General features: G+C 41.9%; 1 protein-coding gene across 3 annotated transcripts in view; it reads right to left on the bottom strand.

Annotated features, from left to right (window-relative positions):
* The window catches only part of GSTCD (glutathione S-transferase C-terminal domain containing), a 59,434-nt gene extending 38,636 nt beyond the window's left edge, over positions 1-20,798 (bottom strand). For 2 of the 3 annotated variants that reach the window (XM_082236954.1, XM_082236956.1), the window contains exons 1-6: positions 20,659-20,798; positions 12,761-12,906; positions 8,597-9,013; positions 7,862-8,314; positions 7,087-7,341; positions 6,095-6,188 (exon numbers count right to left, since the gene is read on the bottom strand). In XM_082236954.1, the coding sequence (XP_082093080.1) occupies positions 6,095-6,188; positions 7,087-7,341; positions 7,862-8,314; positions 8,597-9,007 (1,213 nt within the window). In that variant the 5' untranslated portion in view covers positions 9,008-9,013; positions 12,761-12,906; positions 20,659-20,798. The remainder of the gene's footprint in view (positions 1-6,094; positions 6,189-7,086; positions 7,342-7,861; positions 8,315-8,596; positions 9,014-12,760; positions 12,907-20,658) is intronic. The other variant, XM_082236955.1, reaches the window with a different exon arrangement.
* Positions 20,799-20,819: the final 21 nt, after the last annotated feature.

Here is a 20,819-nt window from a genome sequence, read left to right as displayed (position 1 = left end):
TGAGCCATGAAACTCTGCCTCATATCAAAGTCATGTCATCATCTGTTGCTACAGGCTTTAAAAACCTTGCACTGGATGGTCTTTGTCTATATATGCACATACTCTAGTAACAACTTTAGTCATAAATATATCTGAGAAACTAATCACTTGGCATCAGAACAAACTCTGCCTCACCTTAACTCTTTATGCGGCACTTAACTTGCTTATAAGTTAATGCAAGGCAGATTTTGGTCTAGGCAGACTTAGGACAGAGGCATCTGCTATCTAGAAAAAGGTCTTTCTTGCATGTCCAAGTTTGTTCATGTAAAGGGTCATGGCTGTAATTGTTCCTGCTAGTTCAGATATAATTAAATAATAATAATAATAGGAATGTAATGAAAGATAGGAAAGACAAAACAGGAAAGGTATTTTGTTCTTTTTAAAATTACCCAATTACATACTTTTATCTTCAAACAGAAATATACTGACATCTATAAGGTTAGCAAAACAATCATCAATAACTTCTCTTGGCTTTGACTTTGAGTTCTATTTTGATTCTGCCTGCAATATTATACCACTTATGACACCGTCTCTTGAGTCCTTGACCTCTGAACTCGCTTCATTTTGATCGTACCTTCCATTTGTTGCTTGATGTCCCAGACATTAGTCATAGCAACTTGAGGAAGCACTATCTGACTAGGAGGTCTCATGGTTCCTGAATTTGTTGAGATTAGAGTCTGAGGGGGAAACCCCTGAAGACCTCTTGGAGGAAGACTCAAGACCTATCAACGGTATTTGAGGTAAAGAATGGGAATCTACTAGGCAAAGACTCCCAGTCAGAAGACACAATCAGAGGTGCCACAGCCCTTGGGCACGAACCATTCTACCACCCCTTTAAATGCTCTGTATGGTCAATTGAGGACCAAGGGGTTTAGAAGTCATCAGGTCTTTCTAGGGAAGCTGATCTCTGAACGTTGCTGGAACAATGCCTGCCTTCTGAAATAATTATACATATTAAATCACTGGGCTGCATTCAATGCTGTCCACGCATGAGAGGAATGGACTTCCGTCAGGGCAATTGGATTTCCCCCTCCCCTTTCCCATTCTGCTCTGGAGATTTTGGGGGAAGTCCCATTTTGCAAGCAGAAGTCCTCTTTCACAGTGTTGGATTCTATCCAATACACACAAAGCAGTCTGGCCTTTAATTGGGATAATGAAAATCTTTTTATGTATCTGAACCAATGATGAACTGAGCATAATGAAATACTTAAGATTCATTTGGTATTTTGTCAGAACAATGCTCCTGGCCCAAAATCTGCCAATATAAATTTTAAATCTGTAAACATGTACAGTATAACTTTACTTTTAAACTTGAAGGAAGAAACAAGATAAAAGTCTGACCCTGCTAAATATAGGACTGGATCCAGTTTATGAAATTCATCTGCAGTTCTTAATTTGGAGATCTGAAACTACTACAAAGGCAGATGGAAACAATAAGCAGATTCGGCAGATGAGATTTCCTTTATCTCTGAATTTTGTAGCAATTTGTGTTAACAAAAAAGTCAGAATCAAATAAAAAGCTTAAACTGCTTAGGATGTTTTTCCTCCTTCAGATATTTAACCTAATCCTAGCTTTAATTAATTTAAATCAGCTGCTTCTTTTCATACCCTTGCTAGCTAAGTTGAACACATTGCTTTCACTTCATCTTGATGACATCTGTCCAAATCTGCTCCTCCATTCTTGATCCAATTGATCCAATTTTAGACATACTGAGCAAAGAAATCAAACTGTGGCCAGGGAAGATTGGAGTGACAGAGTCACCACATCCAAAGCCTTGCCAGCTCATGACAGTCAAGAGTACTTCTTTTTAACAATCCAGTAATTTTCTTTAAGGTCACTAATGCCTTGCTAAACATAATACCAAGAATCACAGCAAGCCATATGCATGCAGCATATCCTTTGCCAATGTTGAGTGTTATTTTCTACCAAATAGGCCACTGGTCGTACAAACAGATTTTACTGCCCTCTAGTGGGAAACAAAGGTTTCCAGCCTACCAGAAATTTCCTGTGGAAATTTATTAAAAAACAGGTACAACACAGATAATCTGTCTGCATCCTATAACCTTTGTACTGATTGCCAAGCTGATATAGCATTGTGGATACTTACAGCCAAGATGAATACAGTTTAGTTTAAACAATACAAGTCAAATTGTTTTTGTATCTAATAAAATATCTTTTTAAAAAGTGTTATATTCTTGTTTAAAACACACTAAAATTTGTTATTTGCTAAAGAAATATTCTAAAATTTGAATTTTCTTCTAACAATGAATACACTGATATAATATTATAAACAACTACAGTATTGATATGATTAACATTTGTTCCAGTATCAAACACAGAACTGGACTGTATATTTGAGATGTGATTAAAAACGGATTCTCTCAAGAACACGATTTTGTTCATAAAGCAATCTGTACTACTACTAATTAAATTTGTATACCGCCTTTTCACCAAAGATCCCAGAGTGGTTCACAATGGAAAAATACAAAATGAGAATACAAAATACATAATAAAACTTATTGCATCTATTAGAACAGTCATGTCTGTGCCATATGTGAGCAATGATACAAAAGGCCTATATAATGATATTTGGGTGGGGGCCTGGATTATTTGCATGGGGGGGATGGTATTCTATGCAACATGAAAGTACCTTTAACATTATAAACCACTGCAGACATTAATTGCAAATAAACATTACGTGCAGCAATGAAACTGCAAATGATCTAAACCTGCTGCAAACTGGGGACAAAGACAACAAACTATATAACTCAAAATTGAATAAAACTGTTTGCTTTTCCCAGAAAATGCCAGAGAAGAATGTCAAAGGCATTTTTTCAGCTTCTTTATTTTTAAGAATAGGCTGCCAAATGGCATATCAGCCATGTTCACAAGACACATTAAGTCACATTTTAAGTGCAGGGGTGAAGAACTGGATTCAGCCTGAGGGCAGGTTTTCCTGCTGCAGGCCAGCATGGACACATGAGTAAACGTGAGTAAGGCCACCCATCTGTCAATCACCTGGTATCACAATGACATCAGCTGACCAATTTTCCTCTGCCCATGCAGTTTGGAACTGAACTATGTGACAAAGGCACAGAGCTTTGCAGGCATCAACAATCAGCTGATTATTGTCAGGCAGTGCTTGCAGAAGCAGTTTTGCAAGCACCAATGATCAGCTGATTATCAGTGCCTGCAGAGCACTGCGCTTTGCGAGTGGTGCCAATCAGTAGCATGGATTGGCCAAAAGTGACCTGGTTTAGAATGATGTGCATAAGTCACAGCTTGCATGCTTTCCTCTTCCCTCTCCGCCTCCTGCACAGTTTGGAGGAAGAGTTTAGGAATTTCTGCTTCCACATTTGCTTAGCCAGTTTGTCACTTTGAATAATAATTAATAATAATAATAATTTAGTTATACCCCGCCAATTTGGCTGGGTTTCCTTAACTAAGGTTTGTTTAAAACTAGTCAACTAAAACAGAGCCACTGCACTCTCAATGTGCTGAAACAAAATTTAAAATCTTATATACTTGATTAGTGTTACTTAACTTTTTAAAAAAGAAATAGGAACTTCCCGTTTCCTTAAGGTAATGTGTTGGAATTGTGCAGAGCCATTCCATCTGCTGTTGGGCTCATAGGATCACCATTACTCTGGTACTCTGGTACCATTGTGCAATGAAATTTTCAAAAATGTATGAAGATTTTAAATGTAGGACACAGCAGAAGAGATTAATTAGAAATATTTGTTGATTCACTTGAGCTTCACTTGCATTACATTGCTATCCTTGTAGATTAACAGGCAAAGAACCGTCTGTTGTGAGAAACAAGCAGCAGCAAAGGAAGCTTAAGAGGAAGGAAAGCTACCTAAAAAAAGATGAGGTACTTCTCAAAGCCATTCAAAAAGTTCTGACAGACTCAGAAAGAAAATAAAGGACTTTCAAGTAGTTTTTAAAACCTTATTTTAAAGGGTAAATAGCTATTTGAATCCTACTTAAGGGCGGGCTGTTGTGTTTATTATTGAAAGAAAAGCAACGTTTACAGCAGTGATCCTATCACTTTAAACTGGCAATAAATTTTAATACCATATCTTTTCACAAGAGCTTTTGCTTTCAAGCTTTCTGTGCTAAATACAGGACTGAAAGAAAATTCAGCTATATTACTTACTGTTATTTATTGTGACATGTTTTGAGAACTCCTGTGAATTATTTTATTCTTCCAGTGAGGATGCAACTGGTAGATTTGCCTAGATTCTCTTCCCCACCTCCACTCCCATGCTTATTTTAAACAGGTATTTGGAATGAGTGATGACATGTGTGCATGGGGAGTCCAGGAACTGGAAAAGGTGAAATCTTCCCACTTCAGGCCTCAAAAGACTTACATTTCAATCCAGCCCCAATGCATTGTTGATTTTCAGAACAATGGAGTCTTCTCTAACATATATTAAGCAAACAGATCTGTGCTGTGAATTATGCAGGTAATTGTTTTATGGTTGAGAGCAAGGTCAAATCTGAAAGATCAGGGAACTGCATCACAGTTGTGCAATGTCTTCAGTTATTTTCTTTTATTCAATCATTTCCACAAGTGAACTAGTCCAATACATAAGGCTTGGTGTTCCTTTACCATACACATCTCAGCACCACACATTTGGTGGCCTCATACATCAAACTCTTAAGCCCACACAAGAATACTTTTAACTGACAGCCCCTTCCTGTTTTGGAAAGCTTAAGGAACTTCTGCTGAGACTAGATAATAGGGTTATCAAAAGGCAAATGCCTTAAGATCTATTCCTGCATTCAGACACTATTCTGCACCGACATGCAATTTATGTAGTGATTAAGCCCTTTAAAAATAAAACCAAATTGCAGCTGTTTTGCATGAGTGTCAACCAAAAGCCACCAGAGGTAGAAGTTCTGGGGAAGTTTAAATAGATGGCATCTGCCTGTACAAAGGACATATCATGCCTGTGAAGAAAGTTGTATTTACAGCTGGGACACATGGTGCAAAATGAAAACAGGCAGCAGTGATGTTAAAGGAATATCACCAACAAAAGCATTCCTGTTAAAAATTGATCTGAGGAGCTGAAGAAACTGCTTGCATTATGTGTTTGTGAGATCTTAAAGGAATGGCAATACATCTGGGCTGTCTATTCACCTTACATTTGAAACTAGATATTCAATAATCTAAGTGAACAGAGACAAAAAGATATGGATAAGCACAGGATTAAGTTTCAGAAGTGTACAGATTTTTAATAATGTTAGTTTGTACAATAAGCTGAAGTGTAGAACAATCATAGAATTTAAGGGAGAAATTGATCTAATGCACCTTTTATGGAAGGGATGGAGAACCTGTAGCCTCCTAATGTTATGGACTCCAACTTCCATCTTCTCTTTGCCATGCTCCCTAGAGGTGATGGGAGTTGAAGTCCAACAATATCTGGAGTGTTGTGGATGCTTCATCCCTGTTTTACAGGCCAATATTTTGTCTATTCAGAATTACACCCCTCTGTGTTTAATGATTCCAGGCAACTGTGCCTAGGACTTAAATCTTAATCTCTTCTTAATTCACAAGTATATGCTGGAGTTAGGGTTGCCACCTTTGTTCTGGCAAAAGACAGGACAGGAAAGGGCAGTGCGGTTGGGCCCCCCCTTTTTTTATCTAGTGCTGAAGTGATTTCAAAGCAATCCATTACAATCTACTGCAGCCTAACAGGATGAACTCTCTGGAATTTGTCTCTCTCGCACACATATTGTAAATCTGTCTGTGCTTGGCTTAAATACATGAACTTCCACACACCCTTTCAAACACATACATTTGGAGATGATCCCTAACTTAGCAAAGGAAGGGGGGGGCTGAAATACGGTACTGAACTGTATCAATACAGAACATAGCATTTGAAATAATAATTAAAAGTTGGTCCATTAGAAGAAGAAGAAAAAACCCTCCAAAATCCACAGTTGGACATATACTTTATTAGGACCTGCTAAAGGGTTGTCAAAACATCCTTTGGCAAACAAATGAATTTCAACAGGAATAGCATAAGGCAAATAAAACAAACCTACCTTCTCCTGGATTAACCGCTGCTGGCAGACTGTCCCAATCTAGAGTCCAATTAGGGCAAGGATGAGGGGAAAATGTTGCTTCAACACCACTTTTCTGCATTTAAGAGGGGGGGGATCTTAAATCAGCTATATAGGAATGTGAACTTTGCAAGTATTGTAATGATGTCCAAATGTTATGGAAAATTATGTTTGTTAAACAGCACATGTAAAATACAGAGCCGCTATGTTTGTCAACAAAACATGCTCACTGGGACTAAGGGGAGTTGCAGTCCGAAACATTTGGAGTGTATCAGGCTGGGGAAAGCTGGCGAACATGAACCAGGAAATCTCTAGTTCAAATCTCAGCTGAGCCATGAATTCGGTATTTGGGTAGGCACCTGTTCTTTCAACCTCAGTCTCCATCTGCAGTATGGTTATAATGCTGATCATCTTTGCAGAGCTGTTATAAGGGTTACTTGGGAGTTTTGTGTACTTCATATGAGCTGTATCAGTATTATAGGGTCCTCCCCCTCCCTGGTAGGATTATACCATCAAACAAAATCCAACCTATTTTTAGTGACAGAGACCTTTGATAAATATGATTGATACAGTGGTACCTCAGTTAAGTACTTAATTCGTTCCGGAGGTCTGTTCTTAACCTGAAACTGTTCTTAACCTGAAGCACCACTTTAGCTAATGGGGCCTCCTGTTGCTGCCGTGCCGCCGGAGCACAATTTCTGTTCTTATCCTGAAGCAAAGTTCTTAACCCGAAGCACTATTTCTGGGCTAGCGGAGTGTGTAACCTGAAGCATATGTAACCTGAAGCGTATGTAAGCCAGATAAAAAGTATCTATTATGGATGAATGCATTGAAAAGTGCCTATTTTGTGTTAAATATGTGTACAATTTAAATGCTGACTTTTTGTGCATTCTTTCAAAATATCTGCACAATCCATTCTATGACTCAGTGCCAGTGAGTGAGTGAGTGAGTTGTGTGTGAAACTATTAAGTTACCATTAATTTTGTCATGGTTGGCCTTGGTCCACCTATAAATGAAGGGTCTTCATGCTCTTCCTGTGGCTCATCAGAAGCCGTGCAGATAAATTGCATGTGTTCATCTGATAAAGAGACTGAGCCTTGATGGGGTAAAAATTGCATATTGCATTTGGCAGCAGCTCTCTTTATTCCAGGTACTTCCTGAACTCTCTGGAACCAACTAGATATCAATGGCAATCTTAACAAGTTCTCTTGGTGTTTCTTGCTGAAACCCTGCAAGGAAGAAAACAAAGCTCTGGTTATCAGAGGAAATTTATGAACCTACCTGATGTACAAGCATGAATCAAGCGTGTCTCTGTTGTCTTAAGACATTCACTACCTTGTGGGCTTAACCCAGGAATATATTGGCTTTCTGCCTCACTCAGATTCAAACTGATGAGTGGTAGTGGTGGGGTTGTACACAAAGAGAGATTCTCATGCCTAACTTAACCACTATGACTACAAAGAGTGACATAATAGATTAATGGATTTAAAGCTTAAAAATAAATAAATCAGAGCCACTACAGGAATAGAGCTTTTATTGGAGCCAGCCTTGTGGTTCTACCAGTCTGCAGGGGCTGCAGTCCTAAGCACACTTACTAGGGAGTAAGTTGCATAGAACTCAGTGAGACATACTTCTGAGAAAATATGCTGAGAATACATAAGCTCCAAGCGATTCGCCTCGTCCCAACATCTACTAGATAATGTTGGCAGTTTACTGGGAAGCAACATATATAAATGTGTGAATCCTTACAAAAAAATGATGGATGCATGGAAAGAGGACTACATCAGCCAAAGTGAAGTATAGTCCTTCAGCAAAAACGTGTTCCAAGAGTGGCAATTCGGATGTTTTCATCTTCCTAATATGAGAGGGCTCCCTTTTGGCAGCAACTGGTGTTTTCTGCAAAGTTAATTTAGATAAAGCTAAACTCAGTTCCAGTTCTGCAGGAGAGGACTCCAGATTTTCTGCTAATCTTCCCTCTTGTGAAGAAACATCTTTACATGCTTCCTTGACGAATGTCTTTTGCTGTTGAACTTTCTGTCTTCGAATTTTGTCATCATTATGTACTCTTACAGGCTCTCCCAGCTTCTTTTCAAACCGTAATACTTCCTCCGGAATACTCTGAACCTGATCTGAAGACACGCTCAGAAAGTTTTCAACTGCCTGAGGGATGCTGATTTCACAAAGTCTGGTCCATTCACTAACCTGCAAATAAATAGGATTAATCAGTTGACTGTTTTCCAGGCCTTTCATAATAACGTATGAACATGTGGCTGTCAAGGTGCTGTGGGACTCAAAACACTCATTAGCTCCATCCAGCATGACCAATGGTCAGGGATGATGGGAGTTGTACTGCAGACATATATTAAACTTTGTTCAGTGCATAGCCTAACTGGTCACTTCTGCATTAGGGTCATGCACTGAACTAGGTTTAATGTATGTGAAATCTATTACGAAATAAATTTACGAAAAACTAGAAATACTCACTTCAGCACAAGCCTTCAAGCAGGTCTTTTTAAATCCCAAGAGTTCCAAAACGTCCTCCTTTGACGGATCTGCTTCATATGTTTTTTGTACTATGTGCCTCAATACTACAGCAAGTCCTGCTCGACAAAATCTTCCATTCTTCTCGACAACAGCAGGTAAACAGCAGCTCTGGACCACCAAAGGAAGTTGACATCTTTTGATGAAGCAAATATCCAGATCCTTGGGAAATACTGTGTCTTTAGGCTGGGCATCTGAAGCTGTATCACCTGGCAGTACTAAAAATACTCTGAATGTCTTGCAGTCACAGTATGACAACAAAAACAAGGATATGGAGGTGTGGAGAGGAAAGACACAATCTGCATTCTGATTAATGTAGTCCAGGTACAGGTGATCTTCAGTCAATCCTTTCATTTTTTTCTTAAAGGAAGAAATGTGATTAATAAAATTATAAAAGGTTTAATATAAAGCTATGCAAAGCAATAATGAAGATGATCCAGAACACAACCACTGCACAAATTGGGGGTTGCCTGTATATATAAATAAACAGAAACAGTGATCCCTAAAATCCATCAATTTCTCCCTTTCTCAATATAGTTTGCAAATATTAATTAATCTTTGTTGTTACTGTTTCTAAATGGATTTTAATATTCTGCATTTTGAGTATATTTCTTATTGTGTTTTGAAAGGCAGGACAGTTAAAATAAAAATAAAAACAATAAATATTGCCAAGACTGTTTCAAGGTCACATAAGAGAAGGGTCTTCTGAAGCAAACATTTGATTATTATTAATGATATGCACTTTTTGGAAGGCCATTATAGGGAAGTCACAAAAATTAGTAATGTATATGCAATTCTTTCAAGTATAAAATATATTTCGTTCTAGCTAAGTTTTACTCAGAGCAGACATAGACTTAACTATTTTTAAAACTCAATACATTGTGGTTATTTTTTGTTTATATATATAAAAAAAAACCAAAAGAAAATCAAACTAAACTAAAACCAGAATGGAGGGAAGCAATTGGATGAGAAGAGGAGTGGGTCAGCATGCATAGGTTTTGCTCACTTTCAATGTAGAGGCATCATAAAAAACCTGTACATTCAACTAGGGCCAGAGTTCAGTACAGAATTGCCACAGAGCATGATAAGTACCAAATTTACGTAATCTGTAACTAGTTCATGTATGGAAAGCAAGAATAGATCTTTTGTCCATTGTTGGATTGTTTGTCCGTTTACTTTTCCAATGTTGTAAAATGATATGTTTGGCAACCAACAGAGCACAACTAATCCATTTCCGTTCCCCGGGGTAAGCTTCCACACAATAAGGAGGTGTTCTATCAAGGCCCTTTTGTCCATAAATTTTAGTTGTTTCCAGAACCAAGTTGATATGATCAGTGACCTCTGTCCAGAATTGGAAAATAACAGGATAGTACCACATAATGTGAAATAAGGAGAGTATTGACTAAATTAAATCTTGATAGTTCAATGGATCTATTCTAACTTTGTCCACATGCAATCCACTGTCATTTTCTAACCACAACCAAGACAGTTAATATCCCTATCATTGGCTTGGATCAAAATATGCAGTTCTGCTAGCAGAAAGCCTCTTCTGCTCAGGGAAGACTCAATTTATGATAAATCCAGAGATGTCCTTCCATTTTACTGAAGACCTTTGTTTCATAGACATATTGCTACAGGCATCCTTATTCTCAGTTTCTCATACTGTAACACAAGCCCTATATACTATGGTAAAGGTAAAGGTAAAGGGACCCCTACCATACTTGCACTTTGATGTGCTTTCGAACTGCTAGGTTGGCAGGAGCAGGGACCAAGCAATGGGAGCTCACCCCATCATGGGGATTCGAACCGCCAACCTGCTGATCAGCAAGCCCTAGGCTCTGTGGTTTAACCCACAGCACCACCCGCTCCCTATATACTATGGTAAAGGTAAAGGGTAAAGGGACCCCTGACCGTTAGGTCCAGTCGTGAACGACTCTGGGTTGCGGTGCTCATCTCACTTTACTGGCCGAGAGAACCGACGTACAGCTTCCAGGTCATGTGGCCAGCATGACTAAGCTGCTTCTGGCGAACTAGAGCAGCACATGGAAACGCCATTTACCTTCCCACTGGAGCGATACCTATTTATCTACTTGCACTTTGACATGCTTTCAAACTGCTAGGTTTGAACTGCAGGGACCAAAGAACGGGAGCTCACCCAGTCACGAGGATTCGAACCGCCGACCTTCTGATAGGCAAGCCCTAGGCTCTGTGGTTTAGACATATACTATGGTGCTACATCTTTCACTACATAGCCCAAGAATTCACAAAAACCTAAGACTTCAGTCCTGTTTGTTAGAAGTAAATCTAACAAACATTCTTAAAAATGCAGCATTAGGCTGAACACCTAAACACTTTCTAGGGAATAAGCACTAATATACCTGGTGAGACTTATTTCTGAGTAAACTGGAAACTTGTACTGGGTTGCACTGTAAGACATTTTCTCCATCTGATCAAAGTTATTCAGATCAAAATAATTACTTTTCTTAGACTACAGCATTCCTGAATTGCAGGGAGTTGAACTATATGACCCTTGGGGTGCCTTCCAACTCTACAATTCTATGATTTCAATTAAAATTACCTTAGTTCTTGACTGAAAACTCAACTTCCGCTCCCTTTACATTATTTTCAAAATAGGTGAACACACAGAACTTAAGGGAATAAATTATATGCACAATTAGTTATGATTCTGCACCAATTATATCTGATTTATGGAGACTACATGCCTAGGATCCTAGACTTGAACAATAGAACATATTTAATAAATCCCATTGACTGTCTTTTCAATTACAAATCAGGCTGCAACTCTTGGACGCTAGATGGCACACTTTCAAAACAATTGCAGCTGAAGAACATAATACCATATTTAAAAAAACCCTTCACTATACCAAGAAGTGTGATTATTTATTCATAATATTTTTTTTATCTTTAAGTAGAGCTGAAGTGTGTTATCAGCCAATACAGCTACAACAGATCTGTGCACTGATTTTCCTTTGTATTAATTGTCATTGTTTGTCCAGATGCTTCGCACCGAGGGATGTTTGTCTTATCAAATGCTAATGTTCTGTGTAAACTGTGTCTGGAACTACATAAAACTTGCTAAATCCTCAGGAATATCACACCTTGGCCTGCCTGAGCCACAGTAACCCCACCTTATGTGTGATGTTATTTCTGGTTGTTTGTCCTTCTCCACGCCAAAATAAGGTAAAGGTAAAGGTACCCCTGCCCATACGGGCCAGTCTTGCCAGACTCTAGGGTTGTGCGCTCATCTCACTCTATAGGCCGGGAGCCAGCGCTGTCCGCAGACACTTCCGGGTCACGTGGCCAGTGTGACAAGCTGACGAGCCAGCGCAGCACACGGAACGCCGTTTTCCTTCCCGCTGGTAAGCGGTCCCTGTTTATCTACTTGCACCCAGGGGTGCTTTCGAACTGCTAGGTTGGCAAGCGTTGGGACCGAACGACGCGAGCGCACCCCGCCACGGGGATTCGAACGCCAAAATACAAACCCTTAAAAGAGATGTTTCTTCTTGCTTCTGGGTCTTTCTTGCCTCCTTGATAGGAGGGAAGAGAACTCTGTTGCAACAGAAAAATAAAGATCTGCCTTGCTTTCACTGCATCCTGCCTCCATCCATTCACCTCTGACCAATCATACTTAGGGGACTCAGTCCCTTGTGTAGGAGCCATCCTACTCTTGTGTAGGACCCTGGTCTTCGGCACACTTAGGGATCCGCAGAGTGTTCGCAGTTTGCATAACAGAACTCAAAAGCTCAGCATTTGGCTAATCTACATTTATTTACATATAATACACTTGGAGCATTCTGACTTAGCTCCTTCCTCTTTCTCATCAGACAGCAAAGAGAAAGAACAAAGGACAATAGTCCCACTTCATGGAACACAGTAACACAAACATCCTGTCTCTGTCACTTCCCACTCTGTGGAGTCAAAACATACACCGTCATGTGATAGACAACAATCCCATGACTGCAATCACAGAGCAGGAATCTTAACACCTTGGGGAGTTGGGCAGTAAAAGCCAACCATCCCTATTTTTCTATATCAACCCCAAATCTCTAAATATTGGAAACAAATATCTTTCAGAAAAACACTCACCAATTAAAGAGCTAAATGTTCCAGGTGATGGTATTTAATGTTCCGCTGTTCCCCTTTTCAACATCTGTAGTTCAATTACAAAGTTTTAATGGCAGTTGTCTATGAAGGATTTAATCTTCATCTCCACCCTGTTTGCACACTGATCCCTGTAGAGAAAGTCAATCCATTGTAAAGTTGAAATAGAATTACCGTATTTTTCGCCCCATAGGGCACACTGACCCACAGGGCGCACCTAGTTTTTTTTTTGGGGGGGGAAATAAAGGGAAAAAATATTCCCCCCCCCAGGCGCGGGGCTCTGGTGGGGGAAGCCCGAGCTTCCCCCGACCCCAGCCCCCAGAACAGGCTGCTATCCGCAAGCCTAGGGAGCCCGGCGGGAAGTCGCGCTGGTCTCCCCAGGCTTGTGAATATCTGCTCGAAGCCCGGGGCGCGCTGAGCTCAGCGCGCGCCAGGCTTCGGGATGCAGACAGCTCTCCGCAAGCCATGGGAGCGCTGCACGACTTCACGTCGGGCTCCCACGGCTTGCGGAGAGCTGCCCGAAGCCTGGAGAGCGAGAGGGGTCAGTGCGCACCGACCCCTCTCGCTCTCCAGGCTTCAGTGAGATCCTGCATTCGCCCCGTAGGATGCACACACATTTCCCCTTCATTTTTGGAAGGGAAAAAGTGCGTCCTATAGGGCGAAAAATACAGTAAATTGTTGCCTTTCCTAGTTTTTTAAGTCAGTAAAAATACAGCCTCTTCCATAAGAATACTATATCTTTTCACAAATATATTTCATATAAATACTCATCCAGAGCAGGCTAACTGAATGTTGCCGAGGGCTAGATTTATATGATTTCTAATGGCACCTATTTCTGAGTAAAAATGCATAGTTAATGCTAAGTCTCTTAACTTGAAAATAACTCACATTGAAGCAAACTTACTGCTTAATACATAATATATATATATTATATATATTATGCTTAATATATATATATTTTAAAAAATAAAAGTATCTAGAGGGATTTAATAAGAATTGTTGGTGTAGTCAAATCTGGAAAATTAACTTGAAAATTAAGGTGGAGAACAAAAAAAAAAGATTTGTTTTTAACTATGTGGCAGGGAAAAAATATATAGAAAATGATAACAATGTTTGAATGCCTCCTGTGAAATATGCTACTACTTGAAAATCTTTGTAACTTTTCAGCTTCAAGGTAGAATATCATGACTTCAAGGACAATATACCAATATTTATAAATAAAGGAAATGTTTACCACCCTCAAAGATCAGTAACAATAATAATTATTCCCAGGAATTGTGAAGGAAATCACCAAAATTTGTATTTAAAAAAATATTATTATTTGTGTGGCGTATGTTTATTTTTAATTCAATTATATTGCTTCTTAACATTTGGTATGTCATTGAAATATATGTTCTTGGTTAAAGAAATATAGAAAAAGAAATATAGAAAAGATTTTTACTTCTGAGTAAACATATTTAGGAAGTGACAGTACTGATAAATGTTATGGAGAAGCTGGTGCATAAAGGGTGTGACTAGCCCAATGATTTTATCCGGAGTTATTCAACGCATTACTGAAATGGAGTATACAGCCATGTTTTGCAGAACAGGAAGATCTTTTAACTGCTAGTTCTTCCTCTCTCCTGTTTAATACTGCATGAACTGAGCAATTACGGACCCCTCTCAGCAAACCCTAGGGACGTGATTGTCTCACGTGAATGTCTGCAGCCTCCGCTTTCTAGTTGGTACTTGTGAGCAAATGCACCATTTATCCTTTTCTTTCACATTAGCAGTGCACTAGAGTTTGCAGAAGAGGGACACAGCTTTCTACTCCACTTTTAAACTCATTCTGTGGAGAGCAACAAGGTGACATTCTCAATTAAGAGTGTGCCTAAGGCAACAACATTGTTCCTTATTCACAGAGGGCTTCCGAGCAATGAGTAGAGTTCCATTCAGTGGAGATAAAAATAATAAATTCTGCGAACATACAGAAGAACCACCAGGCAGATAGTTCTTCATTCTAGCTTTCTCTGTTGTTTGTTACTACTGTATTTACTCGGATCTAATGCTCACCATTTTTGGCCAAACCACATTGCGAAAATTGAGGTGTGCATTAAATTCGATGGCACATTAGACTCGAGTAAATACAGTACTTAAACTTTTATCTACAGGTACAATTGTTAAGTTTCACAACGGGTTAAACGTCATCATTCCCATTTGTTTATTTGATTTCTGTGTCACCTTTCTTCCAAAGAGTTCAGGGCAGGACATATAGTTTCACAGGAAATGTACAGATCTTCCACTTTCTGGCCCTCCACTTTGGTACCTGAGCTCCAGACTTAAACTTCCTTATGGCAATCACAGAATTATCGATAACGGTGTTATTGGCAATTAACATAATTTATTCAAGAGCTGTTCTTGCTAGATCAAAGCAAAAACATTCTGGAGCATCTCAGCCTTGTTTTGGAAGCTTAATGAACAACCCTATGCAAAGGAGCTGAAATTTGCCGCAAACACTGTAGGACGTGATTTAAAAGTACAGTTTGGCCTAAATCTCAAATTTAATAATACTACATTCAAAAAGTCACTGGTTATACACAAACCGGTGCACCTCAAGACAGGTGCTACCATTATTTTCACCTGTGTCTTCCACAGAATATACCAGCTGCAATATAACATGCTCAACTCAGTCTCAACGATATATATTCTGTTGATATTTAAAGAAATCAATCATAGATTAATCCTGCAGGCTTTCTTTCATTGTCATTCCCCAACCCATCAAAAGCCTTTTTGTCATAAAACAGATAGTTCAATGGCATTATCTCAAATATTTATCTAGGGAAAAAGGTCTTTTTCAATCTAAGGCAGATGGCAGTGATCAATACAAGCCAGCCTGTTATGTTCAAAGGCCTCCTGCCTTTTATTCCAGCTTAGCTGGTCTCTCAAACAATTGGTTCTCCTTTTAAAACCTAGCACTGCCAGTTTCCTGAGTGAACAAGTCTGTTATTACTATTAAAAAGAAATGCCACAAATGATTTTTAAAAAGAATGTTATTTACCTAAAGCAGACCAACATGAGAATGACAGTCTACCCATCACTAACAAAAGGTATTTTTTTAACAACTCTTACAAAAATAAGAGGTATGGATGGCTAAACAATTTCAGTATTTTCACGCCCTGAAAACAACAAGAATAGTTTGAAACAACAAACTATTCTTTTACAAACTGATTTGCGTAAATTATCCCCAGTTTACATTTGCATATAGAATACAAAGCCTGCTCTAGAGGTGATCCAATGCATGTGCCACATTCTCATGTAATTTCCTGGGAAATTATCCAAATATGTATGTGTGTATACATATATGGACAGACATACACACTTGAACTTCTAAGCAGGAGATGGAAATTTTCAAGGAAGGTACTTTCTATAATTACAGGGTTGTATCCAACATTAGTCATACTCAAAGTAGACCCACTGAACTCAATAGGCATAATTAAGTCCATTAATTTTAATGGGTCTAATCTGAGTGTAACTTAGTCAGACAGAACCCAGTTTTTAGGCTATTTGTAGTACAATAACCCCTCCTTAATGTGTTAATGACAGTAACAAATGCATGGTTTACCAATCTGTCACCAAAGGTACTATAGTCAGGATTTTTGTTTTCTGTTATCCTACACAGGAGCAAGAGGGCCTGGAGACCCAACTACAACCTGTGTCTGTACTCTTGCCTTGCACTGTGTTGCAGCTGTTGACTCCCAGTTCAGTGGACTAGATGAAAACCAAACTACGGTTTGTAGTGAGAATGACAACTGCATCTCCAAACAGCAAGAGTAGTTATTACCACAACAGAAAACCACTTGCTGAGCAGGACAGTAACTCTGTACTTTACCACAGTTGTGATTATGCAAGTAAGAGGTATAGAATATAAATAGTATCTCTAACTGCTGGGAGTGAGATAGGATGAGAAATGGAAACCATAGAGAATTGGATCATGGAGTGCCCTCATACATTGAACTGATAAAAATTCACAGCCACAAGATCTGATAGTTTATATGATTGTCAGAGGGGATTACATGAATTTAAGAAGCATAAATCTGTTAATGGATACATGTCATGACGGCTATATGCTTCTTCCAGGTTCAGGGGCACCATGCCTCTCCATATTAGTTGCTGGAGAACAATGGGAGAGAGCACCATTGTCTTCTTGTCCTGCTTATGGGCTTCTTGTAGGTATCTGGCTAATCACTGTGAGAAACAAGATGTTAAGCTAGGCAAGTCTTTGTCTGATAAAGCAGAGGTCCTTATGGAAACAGCTCCAATTTAACTATATTGCATTATTTTATATAGGACCCTTTGGGGAGCCTTTTAATTAGAAAGTGGGTAAGGGAAAAAATAACATACAGCTGCGCTACATCTAGTTAACAGTAGTGATTAACTTAAAAGCTGCATATGGACAATCTCACTTTAGAAGACTGGGAGAACTATTTAAGCACTCACAATCCTTGCACCTTGTGAGTGATTGTGCATGCCTGTACAAATGCATGAGTACAAATGAGTATGTTTGTATGTCTCTTAAATAATAATAATAATAATAATAATAATAATAATAATAATAATAATAATAATAGTTTATTTATACCCTGCCAATCTGGCTGGGTTTCCCCAGCCACTCTGGGCGGCTTTCAACAGAGTAGTTAAAATACAGTAGTCTGTTAAACATTAAAAGCTTCCCTAAAGAGGGCTGCCTTCAGACATCTTCTAAAACTCTTCTATGCCCATCCTAGTTTGCCTATTGTCAGTCCATATGGAGAACAGACTAGCACATGAATAGCATGTGCGTTGCAATCTACACAACTGACTCCCCACCTACTCCCCATGCTAGCTGCAAATTTCAAACTGGATTCACACTCCATCCTATTCATGGATTTACTGAGTGCTGCATAGTCTCCCCCCTACTTCTAATAAATGGGAACAAATAGTAGATTACTTAATTGAAAACAAGCAGTCCTGCACCACGAAGCTGAATTGTTCAAGAACTTGGAATCAACTTAAGCCTTACTTTTATATCCTTCTAATGTGCTTACAATTGGATCTTAAAATTTCAAGCACTCCAAACTCTTAATGTGCAGGGATTCTAATCCACAAAGAGCCAGAATTCAGTAGTTTTTTGCAGATAATCCTTGTGTGTTGCCGTTTAAGATTTACCGTATTTTTCGACCCATAAGACGCACTTTTTCCCCTCCAAAAATGAAGGGGAAATCGGAGTGCGTCTTATGGGGCGAATGCCTGCAAGCCTCGCGCGCCCGGCAGGAGGTCCCACCGGGTGCGCGAGGCTTGGGGCGGCAGCCTGTCGCCCGAAGCAGGGGGAGCCCTCCGGAGGGCTCTCCCTGCTTCGGGCGAGTGTCTGCAAGCCTTGCGCACCCGGCAGGAGGTCCCACCGGGTGCGCCAGGCTTGGGGCGGCAGCCTGCCGCCCAAAGCACGGGGAGCCCTCCGGAGGGCTCTCCCTGCTTCGGGCGAGTGTCTGCAAGCCTCGCGCACCCGGCAGGAGGTCCCACCGGGTGCGCGAGGCTTGGGGCGGCAGCCTGTCGCCCGAAGCACGGGGAGCCCTCCGGAGGGCTCTCCCTGCTTCGGGTGAGTGTCTGCAAGCCTCGCGCACCCAGCAGGAGGTCCCACCGGGTGCGCGAGGCTTGGGGCGGCAGCCTGTCGCCCAAAGCACGCGGAGCTCTGGGAGGGCTCTCCCTGCTTCGGGCGAGTGTCTGCAAGCCTCGCGCACCCGGCAGGAGGTCCCACCGGGTGCACCAGGCTTGGGGCGGCAGCGGACTGCTTGCGCGAACCTAGAAGCTTGGAGCGCGCTGAGCTCAGCACACCCCAAGTTCCTGGTGTAGCGCAGCGATCCGCTAGCCCTGGGAGAGCCCCGCGCCTCTCCCAAGGCTAGCGGACTGCTTGCGCGCACGCAGAAGCTTGGGGCACGCTGAGCTCAGCACGCCCCAAGCTTCTGGTGTAGCGCAGGGGTCCGCTAGCCCTGGGAGAGCCCCCCGGCTCTCCCAAGGCTAGCGGACTGCTTGCGCGCACGCAGAAGCTTGGGGCACGCTGAGCTCAGCACGCCCCAAGCTTCTGGTGTAGCGCAGGGGTCCGCTAGCCCTGGGAGAGCCCCTCGGCTCTCCCAGGGCTAGCGGACTGCTTGCCGGCACGCAGAAGCTTGGGGCGCGCTGACCTCAGCTCGCCCCAAGCTTCTGGATTAGCGCAGGGCTCCACTAGCCCTGGGAGAGGCGCCCGGCTCTCCCACGCTAGCGGAGACCTTGCCGGCACGCAGAAGCTTGGGGCGCGCTGAGCTCCGCACGCCCCAAGCTCCTGGTGTAGCGCAGCGCACCTGGGGGGGAAATAATTTTTTCCCCCTTTATTTCCCCCCCAAAAAACTAGGTGCGTCTTATGGGCCGGTGCGTCTTATGGGGCGAAAAATACGGTATCACTTCTTTGTTGCTCCACACTAGCTTGCAGCATAAACAAACAGTGATCTCTGTTTTAGCATGATGTTTGAACCTGGGATAGTGGAATTGTTTCACTCCAACAAACTACTGTACAATCTGTAACCAAGGTTTATTGTTCGCTGGCTGGCTGTACTTAAAGCAAAATAAACCATGTTCTCCTGCCCACTAATGCAGAGGGGCAAAGTGACCCAGATCACATGTTCACGGTAAACCATTAATGTGTGAACAGTGTAATTGTCTTCCTCTCACTGGTACACATGCTATATTTCAGGAGCTATGCGCTATCCTGCACCATGAACCTTTTATTAAGCCTTTGAGAAAGCTTCATTGTGGTGGTATATGCTTTTGTGCTTGTGTAAATGAGGCAAGCTCCTCCTTACTCATAGCAGAACATTTAGGAATTTAGGCACCACTTTAGCTAATGGGGCCTCCTGCTGCTGCTGCCGCGCCGCTGGAGCACGATTTCTGTTCTCATCCTGAAGCAAAGTTCTTAACCTGAAGCACTATTTCTGGGTTAGCGGAGTCTGTAACCTGAAGTGTATGTAACCCGAGGTACCACTGTACTTAATAAGCTCACCAGCAGCCAGTATTCAACAGGTGGAGTTTTGTGTCCCCCCCCCAAAAAAAAGGGGGGGACGACGTGCTTTGTAAGAAAGAAGCTGGCAATCTTATGCTTGGTCCTGTGCTGAAGCTCAACCCTGTCTGGAAACCACCCACCTCCCTAAATGCAGAGGTAGAAACTAAGTGAAGCCCACTAGTGGTGCCCAAATCCTTTGGATCACCACCTCACCTCCAGGAGCAAGAGGAGACGGTGGAGGCAGCAGTGGGTCGCTAGCACTAAGCAGCTACAGATTTCTGGGAATCGGGTGGGGAGGGGCAGTGGCGTAGCGTGGGGGGTGCAGGGGGGGCTGCACCGGGCGCAACATCTGGGGGGGCACGCTCGCACTCGCAGTTCTCTGCCCCCTGCTAAAATCCACGGGTTAGGGGCGCAAATTACTTGCCTTGCCCCGGGTGCTGACAACCCACGCTACGCCACTGGGGAGGGAGGACTAGATCACAACCCTCCACCTACCCACCCCCTTAAAACAAAACCTAGTCCAAACTCGGCCCTCCAGATGTTTTGGGACTACAACTCCCATCGTCCCTAGCTAACAGAACCAGTGGTCAGGGATGATGGAAGCTGTAGTCCCAAAACATCTGGAGGGCCGAGTTTGCCTATGCCTGAGCTAGTCAGAACCGGCCCCGAATGGGTCTGACCCGAGGGTGAAACGGTGATGCACTCTGCACGCGCTCAGAGGCTGGATTGCCCAGAGCACCATCACTCCCCGTGAATTTCAGCCAAGGGTCCCTATTCGGCCCTCCTCCTCCGTCGCGCCTCTCCCGCTCCCCCCGGGGACCCTCCGCCAGGCGCTTACCCTCAGGAGCTGCTCCCTTATTAGCAGGCAGCCGCCTCCCGGCTTGAAGTCGCAAGCTCCGCCTTTTCCTGCCTTCCGTCATGGCTGCCGCCCGCCGCTTCCGGTGCCTGCCTCCGCGAAGGAGCAAGCGCGGCAGGGCCGGCGGCACCTCCGGGGAGAAA

The sequence above is a fragment of the Podarcis vaucheri genome (genome assembly GCF_965113315.1).
Source record: "Podarcis vaucheri genome assembly, chromosome: 9".
In the NCBI taxonomy this organism is placed as follows: domain Eukaryota; kingdom Metazoa; phylum Chordata; class Lepidosauria; order Squamata; family Lacertidae; genus Podarcis; species Podarcis vaucheri.
This window is presented reverse-complemented; position numbering and strand designations above follow the sequence as displayed.